Raw genomic sequence first — 12,749 nt, forward strand, 5'->3', positions numbered from 1 at the left:
GATCCCAAAGCCACTAGAAAAGAAGGAACATTCGAGGCCCCTGCCTCTAACTGGTTGGTACTCACCTGACTCTATCTACCTAGAATATGAAAAAAACAAGCTCACAGCTATTTCAGCCTTGAGTGCGCTAAAATAATAGTAAGGTCAACACGTAGACATTAGGTTGCCAGGCAGTGTTGCTGGTGCCCCAGTCCTTAGCCTCCTCAACTGTCTCCGTCCTTATGGGGGAAGGACAACCACTGCCCCATTTTATAGGTGGGACAATAGAGGCTCAGAGAAAGTAAAGGACTTGCCTGACTCCCCGCTAGGAAAGTGGCAGATCCGAGATTTGAACCTCAGTAGCCTAGCTTCAGAGTGTCTGGTCCAGCAAGGAGGGGCAAGGCTCAGATTTGAACCCCAGTAGCCTAGCTTCGGAGTCTCTGGTCCAGCACGGAGGGGCAAGGCTCCCATACTGGCATTCCAGAGAGGGAAGGACTCGGCAGCTCATCACAGAAACCCAGGATCAACGTACTGAGACCACTCGGACCACACATGCATGACAGACCGTCCTCTGCAAAGAAGAGCAAGGCCATTTGGTCAGGGAAGGACTTCAAGGCTCTGGAACAGACAAGTCTGGCTTGTCGGGGCTAACTGCTGCAAATAAGGCCGGCTTTAAGGAAGTGCTTGTTTTAAGTAATAAGGCACACTTATTTCCTAGGAAACATTACTTTTGTCAGCCAGCTTCCTGAGGAACTTGAGCCTGCTTTATTTCTGTTGCTGCTTCCTTTGGGTTTGTTGTTGTTTTAGCGTTGGAGAGTATTTCTTTGACATGGATTGGCCTGAAACTCACTGTGAAGCCTGGGTTGGCCTCAAATTCGCAGAAATCCTCCTGCCTCAACCTCATGGGTGCTTCCATTAGAAGTGTAAGCTGACACTGTATCTACCCTTAAGAGACCATGTGTTTATTCTGATTCAGCCGCCCATTGTTTCTAGAAGGCTCCATTCACGCCTGCACCATTCCATGTGGGCCACAAGGTGGCACTCTAATACAGGATATGAACATATGAGGCCCACAGGCCAGCGGCATTTCAGAGCAGAGAGAACCCACGTTCTCTCTGCCTGCACCCCAGCCTGGTTACAGACCCTCACTTACTTTCTGAGGAAATCTTCCAAGCCCTGACGACGCTGGTCAACGTGTTGGCGATTGTTCATGTTGAAAAATAGGTTCTTAGATGGAAGTTCTGGTAATTCTCTAATGAGAAAGAAAAAAATTAATCAGCAAATCAAGATGACTCGGCTGCAGAAATCCCTCAAACTGAAGGCACATCATGCATGGTAATAATTATCACACGGTTATCACAGAACTATTGTTGTATAATATTAACTTAAAGGAAAATCTGTCTTAAAGCAATTCTGGGGCCGTTGGTGATTAATATTCATAAAAGCTGGTAAAGTCACGTGATGGATTTTAACTTCAGATGCAGTAGGCACAGAAATAACCAGAGGAAGAGAATCTGTGTCCTCTCCTTACCTCATGCATTTTAACACTATCAATTTTCAGCTCTAGACTATCACAGACAGATCGCTGTACTTTAACCCGTAAGCCACTTACACCAGCAATGCATTGCTTTGGAGTCTTTGCCGCAGCCACACGAATTCTCTGTACCTTCTTCGTACACAAGATGTTTTCATTGTAAAACACATGCTATTCGTCTGTGCAGAAACAGAAAAACATGAGGTTCACCTACGGGAAAAAGCACTTTCTTATTTCATATGTAATTCACAATGCGATGCTCACTCTAAAGCGGATGAAAACCATGGCACATTAGTTCCATGTATGTGGGCACTGTGCAGTCTTACACGTAACTCACCAGTCTCGGGCCTGAAGAAGCCACAGTGACTTAAATGAGTAGTGTTATCTTTGGGTGGCACGGCCACACCCTGACCAGAATCCTGAAGGAAATCTGAGCTCTCCTAACTACAAGCACTGTTTCCAAAGATTAGGAAATAAATTCTGGTGGGGTTGGTAGCTCACACTGTCATCTCAGACTCAGGGGGCTGAGGCAGGAGGACCAGCAGTTCAAATCTACCCTGGGCTAGGAAGTGAGATCCTATCTTGATAAACACACACACACATATACACACAAACCCTAAAATACAGAATGCTCAGGAACATTTCTTGCTTTTTTTTTTTTTTTTTTTTTTTTTGGTTTTTGGAAACAAGTTCTTAGCATCATTATATCATATAAAACATTCACCACCTAAAACCCCACTTCCTACCGACTGTGTACTCACGTGAATGCATATCTCATAGTCGATATAGGAGTGCCAAAAGTCCTCCTTCTGAATCCTAGGGTCGCGGACCCAGACGCTGACAAACTCCTGTGAGGGCATAGTGAACGAAGAACAGGGTCAGGATTTGGCAAAGGCTGCAAGGAGCTGGGAGGACAGAACTGCAAGTGGCAGACAGGGCACTCGCTGGCCCTCAGAAAACAAGAAGTAGAGACCATGAATCAGGTGTCACCAGAGTCCACAGAACACTCCATTCGCACACGGAAATTTTAAATAATGTGAAACTGACGGAGAGCATCCAGTGTTGCTGGTATCTGAAGATGGCCAAGACAGAGTCCCAAACCGATTTTTTTTTTTTTAGACAGGGTTTCTCTGTAGCTTTTTGGTTCCTGTCCTGGAACTAGCTCTTGTAGACCAGGCTGGCTTTGAACTCACAGAGGTCCGCCTGCCTCTGCCTCCCAAGTGCTGGGATTAAAGGCGTGCGCCACCATCACCTGGCCAAAACTGATTCTTAATACTTGGTTGTGAAAACTAAGCTTTTGTTTGTCTCAGCTTTTCAATGCAGTATTTATGTCATCTCAAATGTCTATAATCTGGGTCCAAAACAAAATAAATTAGCAATACACACACACACACATACGCACACACACACACATACATACACACACACACGCACACACGCGCCCACACACACATACACACACGCACACACACATACACACACGCATGCCACGCACACACACGCTCATGCACACACCCAAATGCACGCATGCACGTACACACACGCACACACATACTGTGAATAGTTTTGCTTGATTGTTTTTAAGATAGTAACAGTGAAAGAAAGGAGCTGGAGAGATGGCTCTGTCGTTGAGAGCATTCACTGCTCTTCCAGAGGACTAGGGTTCAATTTCCATAATCCACACTGGAACTCCAGTTCCTGGGGGCTCTGCAGTCCTCTTCTGGCCTTCCTGGGCACTACATACATGTGGTGCAGACATTCAATTGAATGTTTTTCGTTGTAGGAGTTGCCATGAGCCAGGCATGGTGGCACATGCCTTTAATCCCAGCACTCAGGAGGCAGAAGCCGGCAGATCTCTGTGAGTTCGAGACCAGCCTGGTCTACACAGCAAGTTCCAAGAAAGCCAGAGTGTTATACAGGGGGAAAAAAAACACAAAGATTTTTAACTTTTTTTTTTTTTTTTTTTTACTAACCAGGCCCGACCCTGCTTAGCTTCCGAGATCAGACGAGATCGGGCGCGTTCAGGGTGGTATGGCCGTAGATTTTTAACTTTTTTAAACAATCTAAACAAAAGAGGAAGGCAGGCCAAGGTTTGGACAGACCTCCATGCTGTTGTGCAGACAATAAGCAAGGGGTTTTCTTCAATCCATAAGATACTTTTCAAAAGCATTAAAATAGACCATGTTCCTGCCAGTAACATTGTGCCCAGCAAAACTTGTCTTATAAGGCAGCACGGCCTCTGACCCTGCATTTGACACCCTGTCTCATCGGGTGTCCTCACCTAGGACTATGAATGCACATCCCAAACAGGATTATCTTTAAATGTCCCCACTGTGCTTATCCGCACCCCCCCACCCCACTCTTTTGATGTTTGGTTTGGTTTAGGACACAGTCTCATGCTTCAGCCCAGGCTGGCCTGGAACTATGTAGCCCAAGCTAGCCTTGAACCCGTAGCAATCTTCTTGCCTTAACCTCTCCAGAGCTGGGATTTCGGTCTGATCCACCACACTTGCCTCCTTTGGTATTCCTCACTCAGTCTTATCACATGACCTAGGCTGGCCTTGAACTCATGATTTTCCAGCCTCTGTCACGCATTTTAAAAATCATTCAGAGACAGAATAAAAATCAGGTAACAACATAACAAAGTGCTAAACATTTTGGTCATGATATTTGATTATTTTTTTTATTCTGTGTTTTGTGTTTGTTTGACTTTCCTTTGGTACTTTCCACATATTTGCATGTTTTTTTAGATTTATTTTATTTTTAATTATGTGTTGGGAGTGGGAATGGGAAGGACAGTGCGGTGTCCTCGGAGGCCAGAAGGCATCAGCTCCCCTAGAGATGGAGTTACAGGTAGTTTCGAGCCGCTTAGAAACTGAACGCAGGTCCTCTGGCAAGAATGCTATGCACAACCTGGCGCACGCCTTTAATCCCAGCACTTGGGAGGCAGAGGCAGGTGGATCTCTGAGTGAAAGACCGGCCTAGTCTACAGAGTGAGTTCTAAGACAGCCAGGACTACAAAGAGAGACCCTGTCTTGAAAAACCAAAAAGGAAAAAAAATAGTAATAATCATATGCATTTTTAATACCTGCGCTATCTCTCCCGCCCCCACAAGTGGTTTTTCAATCAATCCTTAGAGAAGCAATCAGTGACTAGAAAGATAAACAGGTTATGGGCAAGTTCTCCTGTGGAACCTCATCTGCTCTCTGGAGTTCTTTCCTACTTTTCCTTAATAAATCTGTTTGCTTGGTCAGCAGGAAGAGAGGGTAGGAGGGAAGGCAGATAGGTTAAGGTTCTCAGTCATACCACCCTGAACACATCCAATCTCATCGTATAAGTAGGTTGGGAAGACAAGACCACAGTCTGCAGACCATCCAAGGCTCCCAACCCTGCACATATTGGCTCCATTCTGGTTTTCATGGACCTTTCTTATATACATACATACACATGTGCATTATATACGTTATACATTACATTCACATATTGCATACATGCATATATTACACGTTAACACATACATTATATATTATGTGTTACATAATTGTGTACATGCATATGTTATATACATACATACATACATTGTATACAAACATATACTGCCTACATACATACATAATCATATTTAACTATGCTGGTGTACAGATGACTATACTAATGCTTCAGGGCCTTTTTTTGACTCTTCTAATTTTAACAGAAATTAAAACAATTTCACTGGCCCTCAAAAGGAGCGTTGTCCTTGGCGCTGTGCCTAATGGAGGACTTGAAGGATAGCTCCGAGTCACCGTGTCTCGTGGAAGCCACATTCCCACAGAGTTGGCAGAATCAGTTTTCCATGAAAGAGGAAGACATGCCCAGATGAGTCAAACAGAAGCCAACATTTCCAACCACTCAAGGTCACGCACTAACAGCAGATGGAAAACACGGGCCTGCTATTGAAATGGCGGGTCTTCACACAGCGAAAACCAAGTGGAAGGCGGGCATGGGGGCTCAGACCTATAACCCCAGCACTCAGGAGGCAGAGGCAGGACTGCCATGAGTTCAGAGCCCATGGCCATACACTGAGTTCCAAAGCAGCCAGTCTACAAGGTGAGACTCTGCCTCAGAAACAAACCCACAGCCAAAGAATGGGAAGGAAGGGCAGACACATGAGTCAACATAGCACATATGTGTGAGCTGGGATAAAAACAGGGTATGTCTGGACGGTAAGCCCCACTGTCATGGGACTGCCACATATGCCCAACCATTATCATCATCAATGGCCTCTACTTCCCTCCAAATCAGGTTCTCACTATGTAACCCAGCCTGTCTAAATCCTGACACAGGCTCCCCGCAACCCACATTTTATTTTTTTAGTAAAAAATATATTTAGGAACTCAGTAACAAACACCCTAATAGTATAATTCTTTAGTAAAACGTGGCCTTAAGGTTGAACTGCATTTGTCAAACAGGTTCTTCACAAGGACACACAGCGCAGCGACAAGCTACAGGAAGGACTCTCCTCCTAGCAGGATGGAACCTAATCCTTACCTAGAGATGAGCATGAGAATATTCTAAAGCCATGCCAGAATACAGAAATGCATTTGTACTCATTGTTGTTTTGTTTGTTTGTTTTTGAGACAGGGTTTCTTTGTGTATTGGGGCCCGTGTGGGTGCAACACAGACTCCCTAACTGGACTGGAACGGAGTCGCGAGGAATAAACCGACACAGCTTACACGGTCATCATGGAAGGGCAAGATCTCTCTCCAAACATCTCTCGTTTATTCTCCAAACACCTTATATATCATCACATCAATTGAGCGGGAAAACACATTAGGCTGTCTCCTAGACAACCAGGTGAATGGGCTTTTAGTCACATTCACATCTACCTGTATGCTAGCAGTCAGGTAGGCCTTGAATTAACATCACTATAAGACATCCTCCAAATTACAAAAGAAGGAAACACCAAAACTCCTAACTCTTAAGTCATCAGCTTCAGCCAACATCTCTTCTCGGGTAATCTACATTTATATCAAAAGAAACTAGCTTTTCGTCAAGATGGCGCCGAAAGTGAAGAAGGAAGTTCCTGCCCCTCCCAAAGCCGAAGCTAAAGCGAAGGCCTTGAAAGCCAAGAAGGCAGTGCTGAAAGGCGTCCACAGCCACAAAAAGAAGAAGATCCGCACATCGCCCACCTTTCGGCGGCCCAAGACCCTGTGGCTACGAAGGCAGCCTAAATACCCCCGGAAGAGCGCGCCCAGGAGAAACAAGCTTGACCACTACGCCATCATCAAATTCCCCTTGACCACTGAGTCAGCCATGAAGAAGATAGAAGACAACAACACACTTGTGTTCATTGTGGACGTCAAGGCCAACAAGCACCAGATCAAACAGGCTGTGAAGAAAGTCTATGACATCGATGTGGCCAAAGTCAACACCCTCATAAGGCCCGACAGATAGAAGAAGGCATATGTTCGGTTGGCTCCTGATTATGATGCTCTGGATGTTGCCAACAAAATTGGAATCATCTAAACTGAGCCCAGCCGGCTAATTCTAAATATACACTTTTTCACCATAAAAAAAAGAAGAAAGAAAGAAAGAAAGAAAGAAAGAAAGAAAGAAAGAAAGAAAGAAAGAAAGAAAGAAAGAAAGAAAGAAACTAGGAGAGCACATCCTGGCTATTGTTAAACAAAGACAGCTTGTCTACAGAGTTACGTGATCAGCTCAGACCGGGCTAATGGCTCTTGTGCCATACAGAAATATGGGCCTATATTTGTGTAGCCCTGGTTGTTCTGGAACAGTCTGTAGACCAGACTGGCCTTGAACTCACAGAGATCCACCTGTCTGTCTCTCTGAGAGCTGGGACTAAAGTTGTGCACCACCATCGCCCCAGCACCCCGGCCATCAGAAACACATCTTAAATGCACACCCAGAATGCACCGCAGCACTAAGCGCCTATCTACATTATTCTTTCAACACTGACAGTCTTTAGCCTGGCCGATGTGTTCGCTGGCTAGTTTTTATCAACTTGACTAAGGCCAACGGGGAGAAGGAACCTTAATAATGGAATTGCCTGCATGTGACTGGCCTGTAGGCATGTCTGGGGACATATTCTTGGTTGACTAATATAGAAGGGTCCAGTCCACTATGGGAGATGTCACTCCTGGGCAGGGGGACCTAGGCCAATTAGAAAAGGCAGCTGAACCAGGTACACATCTTTAATCCCAGTACTTGGGAAGCAGCGGCAGGCGATTCTCTTGAGTTTGAGGCCAGCTTGATCTACAGAGCGAGTTCCAGGACAGTCAGGGCTGTGACACAGAGAAACCCTGTCTCGAAAAAAGAAAGAAAAGGCAGCTGAAGAAGGACAGGGTTGTGTTTAACAAGGCAGTGAGCAGTCAGTTCCTCCATGGCTTCCGCTTTAGCTCCTGCTTCAAATTCCTGCAGTGATGGACAGGATCTGAGATTGGAAATGAAATAAAACCCTTTTCTCCTTAAGCTGGTTTTGGTCAGTGGTTTTAGGGTTTTTGTATGTTTGTTTGTTTGTTTGTTTTATCACAGCAATGAAACCCAAACTAGAACTGGGGCGCTAAAGCAGCACTGTCCTTTTGTGGGGAGTAAGCTCGCGTTCTCTGTCTGCTCTCCACGGTTGCTGTGACCCTGCGAGCCATACCAGGCTGCTGGTCCCTTACTGACTTATTTAGGGTCTAGGGTGGCCTTCCACACACTTACACAACACACACACACACACTCAACCACCCACATGGGCTGGCGATTCCAGTCCAGACATCTTTGCACTGTACCAAGTCTCTAGCCTTGACCCACCAGAAGTCCCACGCTCCCCACACCATTCTGTCCCTCAACTCAATGCCACCACAGCCCCAGCCAGTCTCAGTTTCCAACCCCAGACTTCTCTGGCTGACTGTTCCAGCACACACTGGTCCACTCTGTATGACAAATCTCCCAAGGAACTTTCTTTTTGAAAGACTCTAAATGCATTTGTAAGTCCCCTCAACCCTAAGAAAATGTAAAACTTTAAGAAAAATCTAAAGCCATTTCTGATGACTTTCAGTACTTCCCCACCTCCCCTGGGAACCAAGGACATAACAGCTATGCATGCACGTACTGAGATGTTAGAAACTTTCCATCTCCCTGAATAGGGGCATGAATAACCCTTAGGTGTTGACTCAGTTACTGGTGTTTTGACTTAGTCCCTGGGAAGGGGCAAAGTGACCTTCAGAAGTTTCCCTTTACCTCATCTGATCTGGCAATCACTCTCCAGCTAATTATTGGTAATAGCCTTTTTGAATAAGCCAATCCAATAAGTTAAAAAACAACCTACAGGTCCCCCCTCCCCCAGCTCTGTGGCTTTTTGCTTTAAAAGGTGGGCTGTAACAGCTGTGGATGTCCTTCATATCCCGAACCTGAGGGACCCTGTCATCCGCACGAGTGATCTCAACTGATCCTTGGGTAGGGGTTCTCTCCAGAAGAAAGACATCCTTCGGGGGGTCTTTCATTTTGGTGCATTGGCCGGGAAACCGAGGCCCCCACTCAGGGACCACCGACCCACCTTCGGGAGGTAAGCTGGACAGCCGTCTTTGTGTGTTTTGTGTGTTTGTGTTCTTGTCTGTTTGTCTGTTTGAATTGTTGCGCTTGCGAATCTGTATTCTGTGCAGCTGAGTTGGTCTGTATCTGGCGGGTCTCAGAAGGAGCTGACGAGCTCGGACTTCTCCCCCGCAGCCCTGGAAGACGTTCCACGGGTGTCTGGAGCCCGATTTTTCGGGTCTCATCTGTCTGATCCCACGACCAGAGTCGGACTTTTTGGGGCTCCGCCCGTGTCCGAGGGGTACGTGGTTTTTCTGGGAGACGAGGAATCCGGACCCTCCTCACGATCTCCGTCTGAATTTTTGCTTTCGATTTTGCGCCGAAGCCGCGCAGCGTGTCTGATTGTTGGATTGTTCAGTATAACAGCAGTCTGACCCTTCCCCCGTCTCTTTTCCCAAGCAGGAGGCACACATGCCAGCGGGATCCAAGCTGGTGCTAATTCCTCCCCCACGGGACCCAGTAAGCCTGGGAAGCAGCAGTAGGCTGTTTCTCTAGGCTCAGATACCCTATTAGAAAGCACATGTCCCGTAAAAAACCTGGACCTCTTCATTTTGGCAGCCAGGACTGGGTATGACAGCAGATAGAGAGATTGCAAGTAAGTATCCCTGTGGCTTTTGGTAAAAGGTGAATGTGGATTCAGGAGCAACAGGTAGTACCGCAAGCCAACATCAGAAGGGCCTCGCAGCCCTGATAGCATCTCTCTTCTAGGGATGCCCTGTTCTAGTCATCATGTGCTGTGTCCAGGGTGAAGCTTCTGGTTTAAAAATGGGGAAAAAGTTAAACTGAGTCACTTTGAAAGAATGTGCTCATAAAAACCTACAGATTGTTGGTTTCTATATTTCTTACTATGCAGTGTGCCCATAAAAAATTAAATTCCCAACTCTGTTTAGATGGATACAGAAATACACTGTCTTCAAGAACTATTGCTGTAAAAGCCCTGTGACCCCGGGCCAGGGCCATGTGAACAGCCCAGCTAAGCTTCTAAGCCAGCCCATGTTTAGATCTAAATTTGATACATGACTGCTCGCAATGCTTGTGATGAGGTGGGGGCCCCGAGTTGCCCCACATGGTGAAGATCTGCTGAATCCTCTCACTCCACTACAATGGCAAAAAGGATGTTACTAAATAATGAGGTTGAGTTAAAATGGCCCTTTTGACTCTTTATAATGTTTATGGCTATTTAAAAACATGGCGAAGATTCTCATTTATTATTGATATAAAAGAGGTACATTTTGGGTTGTTTTCAGATTCTGTCTATAATGAAATAATTCTGTTATGTAAAGTAGGCCCAAAAGGGATATTGCTAAGTTTTAAGGTAATATGTTACCTAATTCTGAAAATTCATCATACTAATGTTCATCAGTGTGTATTTTTACCAAAAACGAAGGATTTTTATTTCACATTCTCTTAAGCATAAATTGTTAAACAATATTTTTAATCTTGGTCATTTTTACAGGGATAAGATAAAATCTCAGAGTTGTTTGAATTGCATTTCCTCAATGATTAAGGATGTTATATTTAGGCAAATTTTAAATATCTTTCAGTCATTTTAAGTTCATCTGTTGGAGTTTACAGTTTAGGTCTGTAACATAATTTCACTAGATGAGGAATAAGTTCCTAAGTTCCTTATATGTTTTTATGTTTTGTTGATTATATCCTTTGCTATACAAAAAGCTTCTCGGTTCTGGAGATCCTGTTTATTGATTGTTTCTCTCAATGTCTATGCCACTGAGGCCATGTTTATGTTAAGGTCTTTGATTTGTTTGGATTTCAGTTTTGTGCATAGAGATAAATATGGATCTATTTTCATTCTTCAATGTCTAATTAATTCTGAAAGGGAGAAACTGACAGTCAAAATGCCGGGCTCATGGCAAATTTCAGAGGCAAGGCACCCCACTGATTCGGCCAAGGTAAAAGAGGTTCTCCAGGGGCCAGTTACAGGCATTTTACCCAACATCTGAAGGTCAGCAGGTAGCGATAGCCATGGCCGTCAGCATCAGATATAAGGAGAAAGTTACAGCAAGTAGATAGGCTGCAAGATGATAGCTTGCAGAATTTGGAGAGACAGAGAAAGTGTTAAATGAGAGACAGAGAAAGTGTTAAATGAGAGACAGAGAAAGTGTTAAGAGAGAGAGAGAGAGAGGCAGGAAGCGAAAGAAAGAGAGAGGCGGGAAGCAAAAGAAAGAGAGAGGCGGGAAGCGAAAGAAAGAGAAAGGCGGGAGGCAGAGGAAAGAAAAAACCAGAGGGATCATAAACAAGAAGGACTCAGACAGATAGGGAGCCTGGGCAACAGAAGATCAAAGACAAATGAAGATGGACAGAGGCACTCCTTGGACAAAGGCCAGTGTGCTTACAGCAAGAAAAAGGACATTAAATACCTCTATAGATTTTCTAAGGGACACAGGAACTGAGTACTCTGTGTTAAAACAACCATTGAACAAACTGGACACCTTATGAACTATAAATTTGGAAAAAGGACAAATAAATGACTCGTTCCTCCCTGGTCACCCCTGAATGTATGATCAAAGCCGTTTGTTGACCAAATGAGAGACTTTGCTTTCCCTGCAGTTTTCAGTTCTGCAGGAGATGCAGGCTGCTTGTCTGCCTACGCCTCTGCCATGCCCTTCTCACCAGGATAACCACCTCCCCCTGCCATCACCACCAGAGAAATCCTTGCCTCCTAGCAACTGCCTTGGTGTCGCGCTTTCTCTAAAGCCTGCATGAGCCCTGGCTGCTCACCCTGCAGTCTCGCTCCCCTCACACATGTCAGACTGTGATAGAGCGCTCACAATGCTACCACAGGTGCCCTCCTGCACTGGGCTGCTGCTCCTGTGCCCAGCTCACGTCGATGGACTACGGATCCTACCAGCATCTGCAGAAAGGACAGGCAGCTGGCAGAATGGCAGGCTGAGCTGTGCCAGAAAGAGCTGGAAATGATGGGCAAGCTTCCTTGGGGCACAAGGCTGGGGGTCCGAGCCGAGCAGGTACACAAGACTGAAGGTAAGCAGAAGGTGGGGGCAACATTGGTGGACAGGAAGCAAATGATCTGGGCCAGTAGCCTCCCTTCAGGGACGTCGGCCCTACCAGAAAGCTGAACTTGTGGCTTTGATACAAGCTCTACAGATGGCAGAGGGAACGTCTATACTGACAGCAGGTATGCTTTTGCCACCACCCATATACGCAGAACAATATACAGACAAAGAGGACTGTTGACATCTGCAGAAATTTTGAGCCTCCAGGAGGCCACACATTTGCCAAAAAGATAGCCATCATACATTGATCAGGACTGAGACACCCAATGTAATGGCTAAGAAGATCATAAAGGAAATCATCCTGAGGTTTGGGATGCCCAAGATAATTGTGTCTCATAATAGACCTGCCTTTGTTGCCCAGGTAAGTCAGTGTGTGGCCAATTAAAGATTAAATTGTGCTTACCAACCCCAAAGCTCAGGTCAGATAGATAGGATAAAATTTTTACAAATTAACAAAATTGGCCCTAGAGACCGGCAAAATGATTGGATAGACCTCCCTCCCTCTGTCCTGTTTTGGGTTCAAAACACCTTGGGGCGATTTAAACTCACTTCTTATGAGATCCTATGTGAGGGCTGCCACTGCTCACTAAGGTGGATGAGGTATATAATCCTGATGCTGTTCTTCCCA

The 12,749-nt window shown here is 45.4% G+C and overlaps 2 protein-coding genes across 6 annotated transcripts in view; one reads left to right on the top strand and one right to left on the bottom strand.

Moving 5' to 3' along the window:
- The window catches only part of Snx10 (sorting nexin 10), a 71,980-nt gene that overhangs the window by 9,001 nt on the left and 50,230 nt on the right, over positions 1-12,749 (bottom strand). For all 5 annotated transcript variants that reach the window (XM_057776126.1, XM_057776151.1, XM_057776135.1 and 2 more), the window contains 3 exons: positions 2,275-2,361; positions 1,592-1,692; positions 1,133-1,231 (listed from right to left, as the gene is read on the bottom strand). In XM_057776126.1, coding sequence (XP_057632109.1) covers positions 1,133-1,231; positions 1,592-1,692; positions 2,275-2,361 — 287 coding nt within the window. The remainder of the gene's footprint in view (positions 1-1,132; positions 1,232-1,591; positions 1,693-2,274; positions 2,362-12,749) is intronic.
- On the top strand, positions 6,549-6,947 carry LOC130878285 (60S ribosomal protein L23a-like). Its single transcript, XM_057776173.1, has one exon. It carries the CDS (start codon positions 6,549-6,551, stop codon positions 6,945-6,947), a length of 399 nt encoding a protein of 132 aa, XP_057632156.1.

This window comes from Chionomys nivalis, chromosome 1, assembly GCF_950005125.1.
Source record: "Chionomys nivalis chromosome 1, mChiNiv1.1, whole genome shotgun sequence".
NCBI classification, from domain to species: domain Eukaryota; kingdom Metazoa; phylum Chordata; class Mammalia; order Rodentia; family Cricetidae; genus Chionomys; species Chionomys nivalis.

Bases quoted from the DNA above. Each gene is read 5' to 3' on its own strand.
- LOC130878285 (XM_057776173.1), top strand. From the start codon at position 6,549: ATGGCGCCGAAAGTGAAGAAGGAAGTTCCTGCCCCTCCCAAAGCCGAA.